The sequence below is a fragment of the Catharus ustulatus genome, chromosome 7 (assembly GCF_009819885.2).
Source record: "Catharus ustulatus isolate bCatUst1 chromosome 7, bCatUst1.pri.v2, whole genome shotgun sequence".
Lineage (NCBI taxonomy): Eukaryota > Metazoa > Chordata > Aves > Passeriformes > Turdidae > Catharus > Catharus ustulatus.
The window spans coordinates 27850770-27872416 of NC_046227.1; the positions used below are offsets into that span (position 1 = coordinate 27850770).

The 21647-nt window shown below is 41.6% G+C and overlaps 1 protein-coding gene across 4 annotated transcripts in view; it reads right to left on the reverse strand.

Annotated features, from left to right (window-relative positions):
- The window catches only part of SEMA5B (semaphorin 5B), a 267399-nt gene that overhangs the window by 123202 nt on the left and 122550 nt on the right, over positions 1-21647 (reverse strand). For all 4 annotated transcript variants that reach the window (XM_033064123.1, XM_033064122.1, XM_033064124.1 and 1 more), the window contains exon 4: positions 11314-11519. In XM_033064123.1, coding sequence (XP_032920014.1) covers positions 11314-11467 — 154 coding nt within the window. In that variant the 5' untranslated portion in view covers positions 11468-11519. The remainder of the gene's footprint in view (positions 1-11313; positions 11520-21647) is intronic.

Consider the following 21647-nt stretch of genomic DNA (forward strand, 5'->3'; position numbering starts at 1 on the left):
TGTCAGCAGCAGGAGATGGAAAACTAGGAACCACATGGCTTAGGGGCAAAATGTTCATCAAGGCCTCCTTTGTGCTTCCCGTCTCTAATCATTTCCAGGGGGTTAAAGATCCATGCTCTCACTTCCTCCACATGAAAACCAATGAACAAAAGTTTGATAGTTTCCAACACCATCCATCCCCAGGTATCTGATTCAGAACCTCTAAAACTCTGTGAGTCCCTCTGCAGCTCAAAGTGGTTCAGGTATCCAGCTGCAAAGAAGATAAACCTTTGAAGGAAATGTAAGTCTGCAGGCACAGCTGTGCTCAGCTATTATGCAAGCCTAAAACAAGGTGAAAAGAGGCCCTCTGCCATTTCAGAGGGTGGTCCCTGCAGCCTCTAGCACACTGCTCTGCTCTGACTTCTGAGAGCACAGGGCTGGGACCAGGATTACTCAGCTGCACAAAGGACAGCAAGTCAAATTGCAGGAGCTGGGTTTAAGGACCTGATCCAGAGGCTTTTCAAATCATTGCCAGTTTTCCACTGAGTTTGATGGGTTTTGGATCAGCTTCTAAAGATATGGTAAACCTGGTAATACTTGAGTCTTCATCTCCTCAAAAACAACTGCTCCCCACCTCACCCTTACTCTGTGTGTTTTGGAGGAAGGAAATGTGCAAACACTGAGCTGAGACTTCCCTGTCTGAAGCACAGCATTCACTGCTTCATGCCACTTAAGCCCACATGTCACTGCTATCCCCAGCAGGCTGTAACAGCTTTGTGTGTCCAGCACACATCACACAAGAGCAGAGAGGTTAAATGCCCATGCCTTGAAATTGCAAAGCCATTGTAGGTGCATGGAGTATGGCTACCCACAGTGCTATTCAGAAACAGCTCTTGTAAAATAATTCTCAGCAAGGATTTCCTATTTGAAGCAAAAGAAACTAAACTGAACAGGACCAAGGATTCTTTGTGTAAAACGAGGGTATACCCACAAGCACAGACTAACCATGCTCCTATCCTAGGTCTGCTCAGAAAGGCTTCAAAGAGATCGTAAAAATACCTTAAGAAGAGATAAATTCAGAGGGTCCCCATTCCAGAAAAGATAACCTGAATCCCATACCTTATGTAAGGCTCTGTAAAACAGGCTGATTCAACAGTAAAAGTTTGTGCAATGAAGTAGAGCATACACAGCACTTTGGACCTGTCAGACTCAATGGCAATAAAGAAGTACCTGTTCTGCAGATACTCAGACCTACTTTTGTGCAATGCTAACTTGAGCACACATTGAATGCTTCCCTTACTGCCTCAGCATGGTCTCTTCTAAGTTCTTTTAACTTAGCTGACTAGTTCAGGACATGCTTAATTACTGTGTGTGAGTATTGGAGCACTCCTGGCAAGGCCCAGATGACAGCCATGATTTCTGTAACTTGTGCAATTCCTCCCCTTTTGGTTTTCTTCAGCCCTGGCACAGGGCAGATAATGTATAGTGATTGGCAGATACTCCAGTTTGCAAGAACTCAACCACTCAGTTTTATTTCAGACCACCCACTAGGCTGGAGGACTCTCAGCATTGGATTTGAACCATGATCAAGAGATGCAAATCACAGTGTAAAACAAGGAAAGGCCTCAGGCTCTCTTCTTGGTATAGACTGATAAAATGTCCCCTTTTCAGAATCAGACCTACCATCTCAGGCCATCCTCTGCTTCAATTATCCTCAGTATTCAGAGATTTTCCATGAAGTAGACAGTTGCCTGCTAAGACTGAGCCCACAATTTCCATTCTGTGTGGGCCCCTGACCAGACCCATCAGAGACAAGGCAAACAAGGCTGTAACTGAAGCTGAGAAAGCTAATGATTACCCAGCCATGCTATCACCTGTCTTCTCAAATGCTGCAAGTGTGGACATTTCCAAGAATGCACAGAAGTTACAGTGAAATTACAGCATTATCTTTATTGGACTGACAATGAATCATATTTTAATATCAGCTTCATTTTAAATTTTAGCTCTCAGTTATAGGTCACACCACAGGTTAGTGCAATAGACTTTGGACATTAACTTTTACTCCCACTCCATGCTGAGTTTTAAGAGCAGCCTCCACAACGCAAAACCACTCCACAATTTAGCAAATTTATCAGGGGAGGGAGAAATCTTTTGCTGCACGGGCAGAGCTGAGCAAACAAATGTGTCAGCACTCAGAGCTCAACTTTACTTATGAGGCCAAAAAGCTCAGTCTGGCTTTACCCCAGAAGTCCTCCTACACATACATATCACCCTGCTGTCTTGTCTTCCCATCACCACCTCCACCTCATTACTGGTATTCTTTCCTTCCTTCTTTCTTTCTTTCTTTCTTTAAACCTGATCCATTGAAATCTTTAATTGTACATTAAATATGTCCTCATCCCAACTGCTGCAATTTCCAGTGTCATTGTCTTCTCAAATCTCTGATCTCCACTACAGCTCTGAGGACTTAGAAGGCTGTTGACAGAATACATGCCCTCCTACAAAATGGGTCAAACCAGCAGTTTCCTTCTCTGTCCCCTCAATACCTAAACCCAACTCAGATGTTCTTCCAGCTGTCTCAGTTTCATGGTTTCATTCAGTTTACCCTTCTCACCCCATATTCACCTTTTCTCCCATTCCTGCTTTCTTTCCTAGCAGTCTTCACCTTGTAGACATGTTTCTAACTCATTTCCTGCCCACTCAAAAAATTTTTCCCGTCTTGACCAATAACAAATCTCCTCCTCAGATGAAAGAACAATGAACTAACCCATGAATGGCCTGTGAGTCACTGAGATAGCAGCTTGCAGTGAGCCATTCCTTTTCCATGAGATCTGAGAAGCAAGAGTTGCTAACGTCCCTCTCCAATCTGTTCCAGAATGTGTGGACAGCAGATGACTGGAAAAAGAAAGAATAAGACTTTTTCTTTTGGTCTTGTAAAAGAAGGAATAGATCTATCCCTCAACTACCAAGGAACAGAACAGGACAGGACAGAAAAAAGGGCTCTGTTTTTTACCATCCTGAAGGAAAAAAAATCCCCACAGCAAAGACTCAGGTCTTGCTTCCACAGAGCCATAGAAATCACAACAAACATTGTAACATTTAAAGATCTGGATGATTTTGTGCCTCTTCCCTTAATATCTACAGCTCCTCTCTGAACTGATCTTGCTGAGCTTCTTCCACCCAAGAGGGAAATGACAGCTGGAGATGTAGGCATGGTCCCAAGAGTCCGACAGCACTGACACAGGAGTTCTCTCTCTTGGGCAAATCATAAACTATTTAATGTCTCGGTGGTTCCAATTGTTTAATGGATTTAGGGATACTGGCTGGTGCATCAAGGCATAATTATCTGTAATGCATGTGATGTACAGGAGGCACTAAGTATTGTGTATTGCATACCAAACATTTTGACTCTTTATTTCCTAATGTTAATCATTTCTTCAAAACAAGTGTTGCTAAATTGTTTCAATATGAAGAATAAATAACTTAGTCCAAACCCAATTTTTTGCAAAAGTACAATTATAACTGCTTGTTTATTTACTTTTTTATTATTAATATGGAGCAGCTGGCAAAACACACCAATGTATGAGGAAGAACCCAGGGATTCAATCCCAGATAAAGCAAACACTAAATAATAAGCATGAACTAGTGCTCAATTCCAGTATGGAACAGTGTGCTGGTCAGTTTTTCTGGGGCCATCAGAGAGGTCAGTCTCATCTCTCTCTGTTTCACTTGGGTTCCTAATTTGCATGTGGTGAAGAGTGGGCAGAAGTTCCATCCAGACCTGACCCAGGGCAAAGGGAAACTTCCAGGAGCCAGGAGACTTTCACTTGGTAAGTCCCCAGGTCTCAGGCCTGGGTCTGGGAAAGAAGTCCTATAACTCAAGAGAGGTTCTTCCCTCTTCAGCATGGTTCCTATAGCTCAGGCCCACCAAGACCTCGATCTCCAACTACAGAAAATCATTTAGGCTGTAAAACCTCTGAGATCATCAAGTACAGCTATCAAGTTCATTAACTCAGAACTGCCGAGTCCAGCACTGAACTACATCCCTAAGGGCCACATCTACTCTTCTTTCAAATACCTCCACAGATGGTGACTCAAATTCACCATTTCGTGTTCTCCTTGGCCATGGCCAATAAAGTGCAAGAGGGGATGCCACAGTGCTGCAAGAGTGCTGGATATGGATGTGTGTCCACGAGACTTAAGCATGTCCATTTGCCTTGCTTGAGATTTACAGGACCAAAGGCGTGTCTACATAGCACAGGACTTTAAGGAAAGAATGGATTTTGTTTTCTCAGCTGGCTGTCAGCTGGGACAAACACCACCCTAACACTTGCTCCCCTCCTCAACAACCCTGCCTGCAACCCCACCCAGCACTGCACAGTGCCTTGTGGCCACAGCCCTGCACCCCACCACCAGATGGTGAAATCTGGCTAAGCAGTGCCGCACACAGCCCCACTGTGAGCAAACCCAAAGACTTCTTGTTCTCCTGAGGATGTTGCAGAGTGTTTAAGTATTGTGATCTGCTGTTTACTGAGACAAGCCCCTCGGCTGTCACGCAATCTCCCTCACTGAGAAAGATAAAGTGAGTGCTCATGCATCACTTGCAGCTTCCTATGACATTCTGATCGGTATAATCCCTCTTTTCAGACAAGAAAGCAAGCTGCATCCTGGCTCCTACAACCTCTGCAGTCTGATGGGGAAAAAAACCAACACCCCTTTGTCATCATTCCAGGACCCTTCAGTCTGCCTCCTCCACATCAGCAGGCAAATTTTTTTCACTATCCTTGCAGTTACATGTCTAAAACAGCCACTTGTGCTGTTTAGCAGAGGTGGTACAATACTCAGGACAACTGTTTTCTCTAGTGAGAAGGTAAGAGAAGGCAGAGAAAACAGAGCTAAACTCTCCTTGAATTTGTCCTGCAAGTAACCAGATCTGCCACAGAAACAGAAGTGTTTGAGTGAACATCTGAAGCTGGCTAACCAAAGACTGAACTGGAGATGCCCAGTTTAATGCCCAGTTTTTGCTCTGTAGCTTCCAGGCTTACAAGGACTCCTCTCTTCTGCAAACAAAGCTCCCACCATGAGGCACTTACAGCAAAGGAGAGCATAGGCTGTAAATTTCTGAAAGAGTTTTGAAATTAGGTTGTTCTCATAAGAATCAGTGTTTTAAATTGGAAACTGGCTAATAATAAACAACCCCATTGACTTAAAGAAAAATACATGTTCAGAACCTGACTGAGCTGAGACTATCTGTGGGCTTTCCAGGGTGAACCTTGTATGATAAAACAAAAATATTTCTTATGAGATTGCAAGTGAACTTTATCAAAGCATGTCATCCTTGAATGGAAGGTTTTAGGAGAATGTGATTATATGTTAACACTCACCAGAAGCAGATGTGCCAAATAAATGAGGTCTGCTGTACCACTGCTGTATCATAAACTTGTTCAGTTAGGGAACTATATTAAGTAAGATTTGAAATTGAAAATTAGGTCTCTCCAAGGGATGTCTTTGTTTGCAGTGAACCACAGAAAAAGAAGGTAAGCTCTTCACTTTAGATTTCCACTCTGTTCCCTTTTTCTGATGTGTGTCCGAGATCTGAAAAAAAGGCTGCCCATCTCTGTGTCCTAGATCCAGCCCTGTGCCAAAGACAGGACCATGCACGTGCTGTTAGCCCCAGTTACACCTGTGGGACCTCTGGAAAATAACAATCAGCTGCTCTGTTGCTCACATGAGTTTTTCATGGCCTTGGTCCGTCCATAATGGTGACCTGAGTGCCTGTTCCTCGCTGCTGTGAGTCTACCTCACTCAGCCCTGCTGCTGAGGATGTGTCCCTCTCATCAGCACCACCACTCATGGTCAGAGGCTGATCCTTCACCTGAGCTATTGCATTTCTTTAAAGCTTTCACCTTCTCTCACTCCCATATGTAAGTTACTTGATCACTTCCTGAAGCTTCACTCCAAAGTCTTCCTTTTCTCTCCTGCTTGTTGTGCAATTATTTGTGAAGTGACTTGAACACCATTAATGAGGAAATCTTAAAGAACTAGCATCATTACTGTTGTTATTATTATGGAATGAAAAATATATTGAGAGCAGTTGGGTATAATTTTCAGAAGTTTTGGCTGAGAGTAATTATTTCCTTAACTACTGTATATTTATGGCTTTATCAGTCATAATTTTCAAACAAATTCTAAATCAAATCTAAAAAATAAAGTTCTAGTTTCCATTTGCCACAGTTCTATTGTTCGAGATTAAAAGGAAAATTGCTACAAGACTTGTTCCTAATGGAAACAAAATCCATACTGAAGTGCACCGAAGGTCAAATATTTTGAAGCACTCACAGGATGCCACCAGTTTCCAGTTGAAACTCCATCATTAGTTAATGTTTGGACTCCGTGTATGGAGAACCAAGAGCAGCAAGGCTATGAGCTAGAAGACAATTCTCCCATAATATATTGTGCCTTCCCTTAATGCTTATATAGATACACCTCTAATACTTCACCTCACAATCTTCATCCTTCATTAACTAAAATTTTGGTTTGGATTGTCAAAATCTCTCTTGCTCAAGAAAAGTGTAAATCTTGACCAGAAATTCCTATGGGGCTTTCCCAGACAGCCTTTGGAGCTGATGAATGCTAATGTGCTTTTTTTCCCAATCACTATACAGTAAAGAGAATAATGTATTAGTGACCAATTCAACAATAGTGGGGGTGTTTGGTGAAATGTCAAGAACTTTCTAAACAAATAAATCATACCTTATTATCCTTCAGCCCACAAAGTTAAAACAGATTTTGCTTTCAATACAAGAAAACATTTAGCTGCTCCCCACAGGTTTCAATGTTTGAAGCTGGCCACATTTCAATAAAATGTTGTTTAAAGAAATAAAATATTGAGAAAATACATAGCAAACTACATTCAAGTCACCTGAATCATATTTATCTGGTAGGGGGTAATAATTACAGAGTCTGAAGTAAAACCCAGATTTAAACACTCCCAAACTAAATCACTTTGAAAACCTGAGGCAAAGACAGAGCAACTTGTCTGCATCTAGGAGAGATTGAGGATTAGACAATGGATCAAATGCCACACATTGAGAACTCACACCAGCCAGTGTACCATCATCCAGATGATGACACAGTCTGCAAAGCTGAGATTTGCAGACCTGAGAAGATCTGAGATATAAACTATTTATCCAAGTCCACCTCTGTCCTATGCCTCAGCATGGATCAGCTGAGGTGTTTTTATGGATGAACATAGGCTGCAGTTATTAAAGCAGAGAAAAATTATGTTTTTCCAGCTTAGCCTAACTGCCATGACCCAGGGGGAAAAGCCCTGAGAGACAAAACAGAGAAAAACCTGGGAAGTTTTAGTACTTTTTCCTGAGCATGCTGACTTAATGGATGAAATTAATGAGAAATAGATAATGGTAGGAACTGCAAGTGGAAACCTGTATACAACTCATTTCCAGTGAAATTGTGAACATCCAAATGATTCATGTAACACAGATAAGTTTGCAAGCTTTTAAGCACTTCCTTGGTAAACAAGATGAAACCACTCTGCAGCCATTACAAACATGAATGCATGTCCCTCATGGCTCTGGCTCTTGAAATAACAAACCTTGTACTGAATTGGCATGGAAGAAGTTTCTGGTTTTCCCAAGAGGCACATTACAGAGGAGCTCCAAATGTTTTATTTAATGTATTTAAGGAATAGCAAAAGTGTTTTATATCCAAGAAGGAGCTGTACAACATTGAACTAAACTGCTGGCAAGCAGGACAGCATGACACAGGCACAGCCCAATTGCAAATGCAGGCACTGATCTAGTAGCAGTAAGATCCATACAAAAAAAAAAAAAAAAGAGAAGCATGAACATGATTGACAAGAAATAGAAACAAATTCTCTGGTGTTTGGCTTACCAGAGTGGACCACAGGGGAGCTGTGCTGGGATGACAAACTGTTTTGTGGAATGGGACTTGGATGCATGTGTACATGCATGTATAAATAAAAAGGGATGCACTAAGAATACACTTGACTTGTTTCACTAAATTCTCAACTCCTGAAAAACAAACAAGCATGCAACATCCTTAATGTAGCTACCCACTAAAAAATAGGTAGTAAGACACTGGAAACAGCCTCCTGGGAAGTAGAAGATCATTTTCTTATTGATCTAACAAGGGAAATCAAACTTTAACTGGATTTTCTATAAGCACAGAGTAGAACAATCTAATTATGAAAAGCCCAAACTGGGTATGCTATTATTGTGGCAAACTGTACGATGAGCACCATTTATAAGCCCTAGGGAAACTGGGGCACCGTTGTGCTAGTTTGGTACTGTGCAAACACACAGGATAGAGTTTGCAGCACAAAATTCCCATCATGTCCCTCAGGACCTCCATGCAGGCTGTGAGGATAAACCATTCAGCTCATGGCCCCTCCCCACCCCACATCTCTCCTGGCAGAGCAAATGTTTTCTTTAGCATTTAAAGTATGTATATCTAGAACCAGAATTTATGTCCCTCAACTTTCTCGATGTCACAAGTAATGGCACAAATAATTTTGGGAACAGAGTCTTTCTTCAGATCTGAACACAGCTAAAGTAAAAAGCATTTTACATATACAGTCTTCTTACTGCTTAAATGAGTAGGACATGTGCTGGATTCTATCTTTCTTACCCACTCTCATAGCAAGACAAAGAGATACTAATTCAAACAGATGATTGGCTAGTGTGGATGAGATACAATAAGAACAACAAAAAACCCAACAGAATTTCCCAGGAAATAAGGGGAAAATAGACAGAGAGTTTTACTTGGATTCTTCTACAACAAGGATATTATCCAGACAACTGGATATTAAGAATATAATCTAGAGGTAAAATATAATAACAAGAGACTGAGCACAAGCAAAGTGGGAACTGAAGACACAAAACATGCTATGGCATCCCATTTGTCTGGTGATGGGAAGCCTGGTTAGCAAGGTTGTGAAAAAGAAGTTATTCAACCCCTTTGTAACATAAACTGTTTTGTTAACCTATTCATTCTGGCAGTAAATTAATGCACCCTGTATGACTGAATGGTCAGAGGCCTTTTTATTATTATGGCCCATCCAGAGAAAATTGCTGGTGTAACATAATCCTTTCCCCTGGCAGCAGGAGCATCAGAAGGGCTCTGCTGGGGTCACTCTTTCAGTCATTACACACTCCCATTGTGTACCAGGTTGTGATTCATGAGTCAATGCCTCTGGAGATCCACAAAAAGCCCCTGAGCCACGCTGTTAAGCAGAGACATCCTCAGAGCAATCTGGGAACACCACATAAAATTTAGATTCCCCTACTTGTCTACCATTGCAATCTAAACCTGTGTGTGCCAGCATCAGAACAGGGAATAGCATAGAGAGAAATCAGATTTTGAACTGAGGTGTGGTTTTGGACATGTGAGCCCTCTGCACCACACCTTAAAAGCTATTGCAGTGGATGAAAGGTGCCTTTAATTTAATTCCTGTGTGTTTTCTTTTTCTGCTGATCTTTGCAGCAGAAAATACAAGATTAAACTGTATCATGAACAATCATGTGCTGAAACAGGTGCTGTGAAAAAACATAACTCTGAATCTAACTTGGGCTTAAGAAACTTAAATGATACTCTGGGTCATTTTCTTGATGCATCTGCAATTTTAATCTTTCTTTCTTTTGCACAATTGTCAGGTTTTAATTAACTCACCAGTTTTTGCCCTCTATCATTGAAGAGGGGAAGGGAACAAGAACAGTGAAAGAGGAGGACAGATTTTTTTTTTCCCTGTGAAATATTCATGCCTTATTAAAACAAAGCAAACTGGCAGATTATGAGTGTGTTTACACAGCCATCAATTCTGCAGAGTAGCACTCATATTGACTGCCAAGAAATGCCCACCAATTCCTCAACTTCAGGAATTGGGGCTTTTAATATTCCCTGCAGAATGATTTACCTCAGTGCAGGATTGCACAGACACATCCTCTGTAAATTCAAAGACTGGTGTTCCTGGTTAATAGAGAGAGCAACACTTTTTCTCTTTTACCTATAATACTCTCATTATTTTTTTATCTATTGAATTGAATTTCACTGTTTTTTAACAGCTTCTCCTTTTGGCCCTCCCCAGTTAAAACAATTCAGCAATTAAAATCTAGGTTTATTTACCAGAGCAAGGTTAGAGCCAGTGCCGTATCATGTAGGCTTAAAGATTCTGCTAATTTATTTTAATCCACTTAAACCTTTAAGACATGGATAATGGAAAACAGACAAGAAATCTCTTAAACTTTCCAAATTAAGAGACAAGAGTTTCCTCCTCTGTGAAGAATAGTAAAGCTCTCTAGAAGAACCCTGAAAGGTCAGCAAGGAAGCCTTTGACTACTTTCTTCCTGGAAACCCTATCTCAAAGGTCACAAAACTACAACTAAATTGCCTTTAGCAAAGAACCTAACTAGAGACACATTGCAAGGTACTCAATTACATCCTTTAGCAAAGCATGTAACTGGAGATGCATTGCAAAGTCTTAAATGGGAACCAAAATCGATATTCCAACATTTCGGAGGAAACCATTTTTAGCAAGGAGACTCAGCAGTTGCTGATGCTGGCACACTAAGTCTGGAGAGAATTTTCAAATAATAATAATAATGGTACCAGTATAAAGATCTAGCTGTTGTGTGGATAAGTAGACAGATTCTCCAAACAACAGTTGAGGAGTACATGACATGTACGTTCATGGAAAATCTGACTGGGGTAAGGACAAAAGAAATCCCACGCTTCAAAAGAACAGGAAAAGAATTGGCCATTGCAATACAAAGGCTCCCTCTCACATTCAAGTAAAATGCCCAGATGAACGACAGAAAAACTACTAGCCCAGGTGACAAACACATAATAAAACAAAACCAAACCAGGAATGCTACAAACAAAAGCACAGCCACTCCCTGCAATTTTAAATCAACTCACTTCTCTTGCATTCAAGCGTATCCAAATTCTCTATCACATTTCGCTTGTTAAGTGTCTGTCTCCAGCAAGGCAGGTGAGGCAATACTGAAACCAGTTAGAGAAAAGGAAACTGAAACACAGTTTCAGCATGGCACAAGATTACAGGGAGCCTGTAACAGAGTAGAAAATTGAGATTCCTAGACCAGTAGTCCCCAAACTGCCTGAATTAAGTGACTGCTGTGAAACCTCAGAATTCAAACACCATAAAGCATCAAAGGGAAAATGATTCGTCAGGCCACTTCCCGTGGCCTGTGGATCACAGTTGTAAGGAAAAACAGCACAGACTAAACCTAAATGGATCATCCAATTGGAATCTGAAACAGGAATAGAAGCTCTTACCTTCAAAAGCAATTGTGGGGTGTTCTTTCCTAACACATTGCTGATGTTCAGCTTCAGTGTATTCAGGTACATTCTGTGATGCCGAGAGATGAAAAGCAAGAAGAAAAAGGCTTGGCAATGACAGGGAAATGGCCTTTAATCTTGAAACAATCATGACTGAAGGGCGGCTGCAGATCTAGCTTCCAAGATAGGCCCACGGAGGATACCTGAAATACAAATAATTCCACTTTCAGAAAGGCTCCGCTTTCAGAAAGGCAAATGCTTATCCAGAGCATCTAAACATGGGGAAGAGTGGAGTTCCCCTTTCCTACCAACCCCACTTGTGCTCAAGTACATAAGGTAATTTTCCACAAACAGCACAAAAAACCAAACCAAAACAGAACCAAACAATAAAAAAACCCAAACAAAAAATAAAAAACTCATCCCAATTTACAACCATAAAGAAGGGAAATGCACAGCTCCCTAAATACCTCTCTCTGTGTACCCTTAGGTGCGTCTTATAAAGCACCTGGTGTGCAATGGCTGCCACCGACAACATGAAATTTCAAATATCCCAGGTGTAAATGTTTGCCCCAGTGTGGACACTTCCCTCCTCAATTTTATAATGTGTTCATATTAAATTCCATGCTAAATTCAAGAGATTGCTGAGGAAAGGCCAACCTCAGTCACCACAAAAACACACAGGCAATGAGCAGTGTTCTAACATGTGATTCGTACATCTGACCACTGCTGCTTTCGATGTCTTCAAACAAAACAAGCTGGTATAAATGTCTTTCCAGGAAAGTGCTAATTGGGGTAACAAAAATTAGGATAACTAAAAGGGGAAAATGGTGACAAGCGAGTAGATTGCCTTCATTATTATGGGATGCAAGAGGTTCCAGTCACAAGACTGAGGCACAGCTGAAGAGGAGGAGCATTCACTCTCAGGCGAGGAGAGAGGAAAGTCATGCCTTTTCTACCTGAGCATTTTTAACAACAGTAGCAGTAAAGGCAGAGCTCTAAAAATTCCCCTAGGCCTACCTCGCCTGAGGCAGAGGATGGAGGATTAATTAGCCTATGCCACAAGCTCCCCAAGATGATGCTGCAGTTTAAGAAGATCTGCATTGCCAAATTTAATCTTACTTATGTGCATAGTATATTTTCCTATGCAACTTTGTTCAATTACTGCAAACACAAATTTTCAGAGTCTCCTACCTTTAAATCTTATCTAGTGATAAAGCTGATTCTGATTAAATTCACACATAATGAGATTTTCAATTCCTGCATATGTCATTCACAAAGTTAGTGCAACAGTCAACACCTGCAGTGTCTGATACCTCTATATTTTTGCTTTGGCGTCTCTAAAACACTTTAAGTGACCTGAAATGGGCAGGCTGATGGCAGGTAACATGAGACATTTATGCACAATGACAGGCTTGTGGAATGGAGCAAACACCAATATAGAGGAAAATATTGTGACATCAAGGAGCTGGAAGAAACTTGTAAAGGTCTTCAGGCATCACGAGAGCAATAAGGGACTGCTTACACCAGAAACAGGACACAGTTGGTTTGAAAAATGGATCCTATATTTTATTCTTAACTGTATTTCTCTGTGATTTTAACATGCATAAAGATGAGTTGCCAGTGCATCCATTCTGCACGTCCTCAGCAGCAGCTCCATACCTCTGACTGAAATAGCATTGGCATTCAGGGCTTGGGGTAGTTCTAGGGACTTGGTTTCCCAACCAGTGTGAGTGAGACATTACAACATTTCACATTTTTTCCATCCCCACATACATGCAGATTTTATACAGTGATATATAAAACCCCTTTCCAGATCTCCAAAAGAGGTTCTACAGCACTTTACTACAGAGGGTGGCTGTTTTTAAAAACACAGCAAATATAATGTTAAATTAAAAAAATGGGACTGGCAGAAGGAAGAGATGTGAAATCATTTAATGCAAAGGCCAGCACAGCATTTAGTCATTAAGCACAAGCAAGGGTGTACACCACTGAGTACTGTGGCACCTCATATGATGGACGTGTTGTACAAGCCACACTGCAATAAAAATTATTGATGATGAAGCTTCACATTATATTTTCGGCCACTGGATTAAATGATCCTTTTTTTCCAGTAAAGATCCAGAAATGAAGCACAGCACAGAGATGTGAAGGCCAGGGAGATGCATTTTGTATAGCTTTCAGATACACTCAAAGTCAAAGCCAAACTTTCCTTAGATAGGAGATGGTTGTTGTGGGAAATGCACAAAAGGACTTTTTTACAGTCAGATATCCTTGCTGGAAACTGGAAAAGACAGTTATAGAAATCTCACTTCATGCATGCTCTACTACTCCCAGTGCAGCCATTACTGGCTAATCCTAGAAAGAAGGTACTAAACTAGACAGACTTCTAGTCTGAGCCAATATGGCCATTTTCATGTACTAATCATCCAAACAATGATCTCAAACTAGATGAAAAAAAAAATTTAAAACAAAGACACATGATAGGGTCCTATGCTTCTCTACAGCCCTATGTGGTGTGCAATCAGCAGATGAGTAAATCCAAGTTTCACACTCATTATGGTCATGAAATGATAAAAAGTTGTATATACAGGAAAGCTTCATAACATCCCACAGCCTATTCTGTGCCAAAGCAGAGTACATTTACTAGTGTTTTGTCTGGACTAGTTGTAAAATGTGCCAAGTATCTGGATTTCTGCCACTTTCCCTGGGAGATTTTACCACAGTCCAAGAGACTTCAGTGTTCCTTAGAAAGCTGTAACCAGTATTTGGGGTAGAGTTCCATCTTCTTTTCCTTATTGTCATAAGGAAATTCAAAGTGTGTATGAAAATAATGGTTTCAAACTTGAAGTGGAAAGTAATAAATGACCAAACCAAGGTGAAAAAGGATCATTATAAAAAACTCATATCCTTCACTGTGTTCTCTATCTCCTACATCCAATTGCATTCATCAAATGTATGGAGCTCTTGTGTCCTGGAAAGTTGAGGAAAATCAGTGTCATGTGCAGTTGTTGTCTTACTGGAGTCAGAGTCAGTGGGTAAATGCCAGCTTGATCAAGGGCAACAGAAGTCAGAGCCCTGGAGCTGAATAATATTGAGATAGTGGATAACACAGAAAAATCTTAGTCCTCCAACCTGTCCCTTCCCAGGTTGCCTTGTTCCCTTTTTCTCAGTATTTTAAGACTCAGTAATTCCTAGCTGCTGCGAATTTATCTCCAAAAAGAGCCCCACACTCCTAATGTGAAGCAGTGCCATGTGCAAGCGCAGGTCAGCTGCATGCCAAGAACAAGCTCGTAACTGTCTGGGAGAGTCCAGCAGTTATGAACTGTTTTAATGAAATGAAATATTTTAATTTTACTGGAGGTGGCCAAATCCAAGCCTGCAATTTTGCCCAAGCTGCAGATTTTCACTGTGAAGCCTGGAGTATGACCAGTGCTTAGGGCCAGTCCCCATCCAGACTGCTAAAACACTGCACGTCCCAAGCACAGCCCAACTAGTGGTGCTTGCAGTGCTGGAACTTCCCCTAGCCTTAAGCCATTTAGATACAGTTAAATGCTATAAAAAGAGCTGTTCCTATTAGACTGTCTGCTCAGAATGGCTTAGGGCTCAAGAAATCAGCTGTCAAGGTTTCAGTGCAGATGAGAGACAAGAGCTCAAATCCCTGGTTAAACTGAAATCTCAGACAGGACATATCGTTTCAATTCTTTATTTGCTCATCTTGATGCATCTTTACCATCTGAGCTATTCCCCTTCCTGTCCCAATGCAGACACGTTAAAAAGAGATTAAAATAGCAAAAAAAAAAAATCTGTCCAAGTATATCTGTCTTGTCTCTCATGAAAGCTTGTCCTCTGAGCCTCTGCACAGCCCCAAGGGCCAGTGATGGGGCATCTCTCTCCCCTTTTCTACTCCACACAGTGAATCCCTACAGCCCTCTGACAGAAAAAGATCAAAAAATTAAGGCTACACTGGATTTGGTGATATTTGCTCCACAGTCAGCTATTTTGTAGAGCACCACTTCTGTCACCATCTTCTTGTCTCTCAAATCAGACTTTCTCAGCTCATGTAGTGGCAGTGGCAGTGGATGGGCAAAGAGCTGCTCCATCTGGGAAAGGCGGGAGGTCTGCACTCTCCAAAGTTGAGATTTGCAACCTCAGTGCCCATGTCAGCACAAACCCAATCTGCCTGCCCATCTCCCAGCCAGGACATTCCATGGCAGCCCAAGAGGGACAGGGTATAATTCTACTTTGCCTCGTGGCTTCACCTCAGCACAAGGACAAGCAGGGGGGCAGTGTTCAGGGATCACCCACAGTCCCACCCTTATTTATTGTCAGGGCATGAGTCTTTTTCAACTCATCCTGTATTGTATCATTGCAACTCCATTGATTTCACAGGAACTAATCCTGATTTACAGAGGGTAACTCAGATCAGGCCCCTTTTGACTAAAGCTTTGTGTCTAAAAGAAAAATACCTTCAATCAATCTTCAGGGTTTTAAAACAAAGCACACTTTAAAAATGGCTGTACCAGGAATTCATATCCTGCTTTCCTCTGACTGTAACTATCATTTTGACTTAATAAAATGTGACAGTGAAGTTAAAGGATAAAAGAAAATGCTTCATCTTTCATTTTAAAGGAAAGAGATGCCTTTAAAAAAGGCTAAAAAAGGAACCTCCTGCAAAAGCTTTAATTCTTCTGTTCAGGGTCTTTTGTGATTGCCACAGTTATGATTTTATTAGACTGGGATAGCAGAGGGAAGAGGAGCAATGGAAAGATGTGGACATTAAAGTATTCAAAAAAGTACTGGAAGAATAAGGGAAATAAATAAACATTGTAAAGTAAGACAGCTCAAAAATGTGGCTATGACAGGCTGGCACAGGCATCTCTGCCCTAGAAAACAGAGCTCCAAGGCCAACAAAACTATGGTCCTTTATTCATCCAATGCTCCTCACACCTCTCTCCCTCCAGCTGGAATCCATCCCACCCAACTGGCTCCAAGGGCCATTCCACAAAATCAAAGATTGAAGAAAAAGCAAAGCTTTTCCCTCTGCCCCTGGCCACATGCACACACTGCCCTCAGCTGTGCCCATGCTGGGGATGTGGATCTGTCTTACAGCCAAACATGGCAAGCTGCACTTGCACGTTCAGAGGTCAAATCTCATACGCAATGTTAGACTGGACTTGTGGATATTGAGCTTTTCTTACTTACTTACTTTGTGAGGCAAATCTATGGAAATGGCCAAACCATGGTTGAGATGAGAATCTGTGAAGAGATTATGTTTGGCTTTAATTAAATCACCCTACAGTCTTCTGAAGAATTGGTGAGCTCAGTTTGGATTCCATGGCAGTTTACACGCCACAGGTCTTGCTCTGGTTGTCACCAGGCTCCTGTGCACCCACCTTGTTCAGGGCTCCCCATGGCCTCAACTGCAGCATCATCTGTGAGTCCAACACTGAACTCACTCTCACAACACCCCAGGAAGACAAACCCACATTTTCATACATATAATCCAAGGATTATCTTCAACCCCCCCTGCAATTCAGCAGCAGGGTGCATCTCAGGTGTGTGCAGGCAATGAGCTGCTGCCTTGTGGCAGAGCAGAAGCTTGAGCTCCATGCTGACCCCTCTCACAGCTCCTGCCTCACAGTCTGCAGGGCACCACCTGCAGTATCATAGTAGGTTTTGTATCAGGAATAAAACAATCAAGATTTTGTAACACAGGTCAGTTCATTGAAACCCTTCTGTTATCTAGATCTGTATAAATAATTCAGGTAACTCTTTGCAAGGGAGAAATCAGGTTTTCCTAATATACTGTTTTGTTCATGGCTCGTGAAGCCTGTAGTGGAGCTGAATAGTAATAGTCTACACTTTGATGTTCTTAGGACTACATTACACAAAAGATTGACAGTGCACTTGGGGGCACTTTATTTCTAGGACTCCTGATTAATGATCAAAGCCACCCAGGACTGGTCAAGGTCTGAAACCAAGCCCACAAAATGCAATGGGATATTTTCCTTCAGAACAGGCAACAGAGACAAAACTCTTAATAATGGGTTGTCACAAAATGAATTGGTTGGTGTCAGGCAACTTCTCCATGGACTGGTGTAGGCCCTTAGTATGCCATCAGCCACCACTTGGTTACTTGGCCTTAGCAGTGCCACAAGGTCCTGGAAGCAGAACTGTTTCCTCACCTGTAGAGGAAGCCCTCCAAAACAAGATCCTATTATGGAAAGTTTCCATTAAATAAAGCTGATTCAACAATAAAAGTCTGTGTAACAGTGCAAAATATACTGTACCTCTGGGTTCCTGCCAAATCCGGTGGGCATAAATAAATACCTGCTCTGCTGACACTCAGCCTTGCTTTTGAGTAGTGCTAACTTGACCACACATTGAGTGTGTCCCCAAGTACTTCAAGAGGCTCCCCAGAGAGCTCTAGATATTTTTTTTTTTACTGGCTACACTTAATAGAAAGACATGAGAGGCTTTGTTAGCATTTGTTTGGGGTATGAATTCAGCGCTTGCAAAAAGGTGCCTTGAAGTCTGAAGTCTTCTGTTTATTCAAAATTGTATTTGGCAATGAAGGCTCACACTCATTTATCTCCCTGGTGGTATGCTGCCACTGTTTTCTAGAAAAGTGCCTCTACAGGGGGCATGGAAATATCTTCTATTTACTGTTCACAGAATAGCCTCTCTGAGACATGTCAAAGTTTTGTCAAATAATTCCCAAGTTTTTGGTAATTCCCAGACCTGGACTGCCTATTGAATTATTTTTATGTGTTCCATCTGTGAAACACAGAGATGAAGGCAAACCCTAACATAATAGTAGAATATAATGGACATTTACTGGAGCCTAGGTTTAGAATAAGGAGCTCCTGATTCCCAGTTAAAGCCTCTGGATGCTCCATCAAAAAGAGGAAGAGTGTAACTCAGCCCAATAGAGGGGTCACCCCAGGGCCCATGGGACAGCAGCAACAGCAGAAATAAATATTCCAGAGGCCATTCCTGCAGCAGGGCTCAGCACCCCTTGCAGTGCAGTCACCTTTCTCACTGAACATGTGATTTGGAATCCTCTGCATGAGGCTGTAAATCCAAGGTACCAGACATGCTGTTTGTGTGCAGATCAGCTACGTAGAGCAAGTGCGGCAGATTCAGCATCACACTTAGTGCAGATCATCACCTGGCTGCAAGAGTTCTTTCTGGCTTGAGGTTTGCTACTCAACCAACAATGCCTTAAGCCTGTAGCTGTTACAGAAACACCAACACAGCACCTTTTCTTTAAGTTGCTCCCCTGCACAATGCAGTTGGTTTGTAAATGTGCAAATTAGCAGAGCCACAGTCCCCAAGACCGTGCTGCACAGCCACTGTCATTCCAGCACACTCCTGTGTTTGACAGTCTGGAGACAATCCTCTGTTTGCAGTGATTTCCAGACATGTGGTGCTCCTGCTCCCAGACCTCCCCACTGCAGCTGTGATGCAGCTGGAAACTGAGGCAGGCACAGATTTGTTACTCAGTCACTAGTATCTGTAGCCAGTTTTAGACAGAGACAGAAAGAAGAATTAATTCCTCCTGACTTTCCAAAATGCTTTTGGTATGGGCTTATCTTGTGTCTCACAGTTTAATATGAAACTCATAAGTGTTATTGAATTTTTGACTTACTAGAATATTGGTTTACTGACACTATTTTTTAATTGAACTCTAATTATAGGGTCTATTGCAGACATCTCATGGGATGTTTAGTAAGGAAGTTAATGACAATAGTTCCAAATTATATTAGACCTAATACAGGTTGGTAACTCACAAAGTTTCTCTCTTCAACACTGGGACAGCAATCTGGGAATTAGTGCCAAGATTGTTCTGTGCAGATAAACAATCCTGATAAACTATGTAGCAGTCAACTGTGGTGCCCCTGTGTCCACAGAGCTGAGAAAACAACAGAAAGAAGAAATTAAAAAAAAAACCCAAACAACACTTAATTTTCCTCTGACCTAAAGCAATCCCATAATTCAAGTCTCCAAAAGACAAACACCAAGCCATGAAATCATCACACCAACAAACCTCCTGCCTGAGAGTCAGCCAGAACATATAAGCTGGCCTTTCCCAGAGGCTTGTTTTTCCTGTTTAAAACCTCTGACACTACCTCCAGCTTCTGCCAACCACTCCCTTCTACTCCATCCAACAAACCCTCTTGCATCACTGACACAGCCCCACATGCCAGGGTCAAAGGCAGATGTTGCACATTGCAAACCCAACTCATCCCTCTCAGCACCTCCTTCCTCCACTGCTATGTTGGAAAAACAGGATGAGAACAACTTTTTCTTTTAATGCTTGATCATGCAGGAGAGAGAAACCAGAGCTTGTTTTGTCAAAGATTTGTGATTACCTGGTGCCACATAACATACACTCATGGTGTAATTGTAACTCTAGGAGAAGAAGCATAAAGCATCCCTGTAGCACAAGTCCAAGTTTCAGCTTGTTTGGAAACAAGAATATGTTTTGCTGCATTGTCTTCTTGGCACAGCACAGCATCATTTATCATACAGAAACCTTTGGCTAGAAAGTGTTCATCCAGCCTATATATGCCCCAAATGTGAACAGACAAAACAATAATTGCCAGCCAGACTCTTTTTTTCTCCTGCCGTGCTCAGCTTTTCTCAGGCTTCTCACAACAGCAGGTACCTGTTGAGCTCTGTTAGCTGCTCCCCTCGTTGGAGCAGCAGGGTTGCTTTGGTCTGCCTCAACTCTTGCACAGTACTTGAGATTCTGAAAAGAGGGGCTGCTCTTCCCAAATCTCCCTGGCTGCAGGGCAGCACTGAAGGGAAGAGCAGAGCATACACAGCTCACAAATGACAGGCTATTACCAACTGCTGTGTATAAACAAAATGGGACTGCTGAAAACAGCAGTGACATCAGTTTTCCCACGAAAAATATATGGTGATCGACAGTTTCTGAAAAGATGGAGCTGAATTTCTCCCTCCTTCCACACCTGCTATGCAACTTCTCTGATACCAGAGCATGGTACTGAGTTACCTGCTAACTGAAGTTCATCAGTCTCAGAACACAGGCATTACTATGCTTTTCTCAAAATTACTGAGCTTTTCTCAAAAAGGAGTATTTAGGCAAAGTCAAGCAAGACAGTTGACCTTCAAAAAGGCCTTGGCTGCTTTCTTCTAATGAACTGCAGTTGTAATTTTCTCTGTCTGCAGATTTACTTTAACTAAACAGTACAGAGTCCCCATCCTGTCGTGGGACTCCCTAAATTCCCAAAGACATCACAGTGATCCAGGATTTAATGCAAATCTAATGGTCTACAACTTAGCTAAGAAATTCCATGCTGGAATAGAAGGGAAGGATATCTGAGACTGAAAGCTGGGATCCTCCTCTGCACTTATGTTTTTGTCCAGCCAAGACTGAGTATCTAAATATTTTCCAACCAGGCAGGAAAAGTGGCCTGCCAGAGGACACCCCAGCCCTGGGGTGTCAGCTCTTTGCCTCAAAAATGCTTTAAAATACCCAAAAAATCCCTCAAACAGAAACCTCATCATCATCTTCCAGAGGCAGGGTCTGAGCAAGCACTTGGGAGCTGATATAATTTTAATACACTCTGAGGCCAGCCTTCCTAGAGAAGATGAATTATTTGTAATGAATTCCAATCACATGGTGCTCCAGCCCCCACACCTTCATCCTGCATATATAACCAAATTAGTTTAGGAGATGTAAGTTATTCAGGGACTTAGCTGTTCAGTCTGGCCTTGGAGGAGTTGCTCTCATTATGGCTTTTATGCAAATTCTGTCCTCCAAATCTCTTCTGAATCAATTATTACTAGATTAATTTAAACATGTCCACCTGGGGTGCCTGTATATCATGTGCCTCATGTTAAAAAGTAAAAAGGATGATAATGAATTCAGGAGGTGACTGAAACAGATTCCTGCTTTGTGGAAATGTGACCTTTTTGCATAATGTCATAAAAGAAAGAAGTTCCTTCAAGAAACATGGCAGATAGGGTCGTTCATTGGATCAGCTGGGCTTTCAATCACTCTTTGCAAATTAGCATGATACAATAAAAAATTAATAAGAAATTTTAAAAAAAATCACTTTAATGCTCCAGACTATTAAAGTCTTTGATGGACTACTAATTGAAATGTAATGCTTAATTTTAAGCAATGCCATTTTATTAATGGTAAAAACTTGAATTAATGTCATTAACCAATGTTAATATTACAAATCCCCTGAGGGATAACAAAGCAATTATGTTATTCACAGAACTGAAAGGGGGGAAAAAGATGTAATCTGTACATGACTGCACTAAGGCAGAAGAGACTGTTTCCATCTGCATTT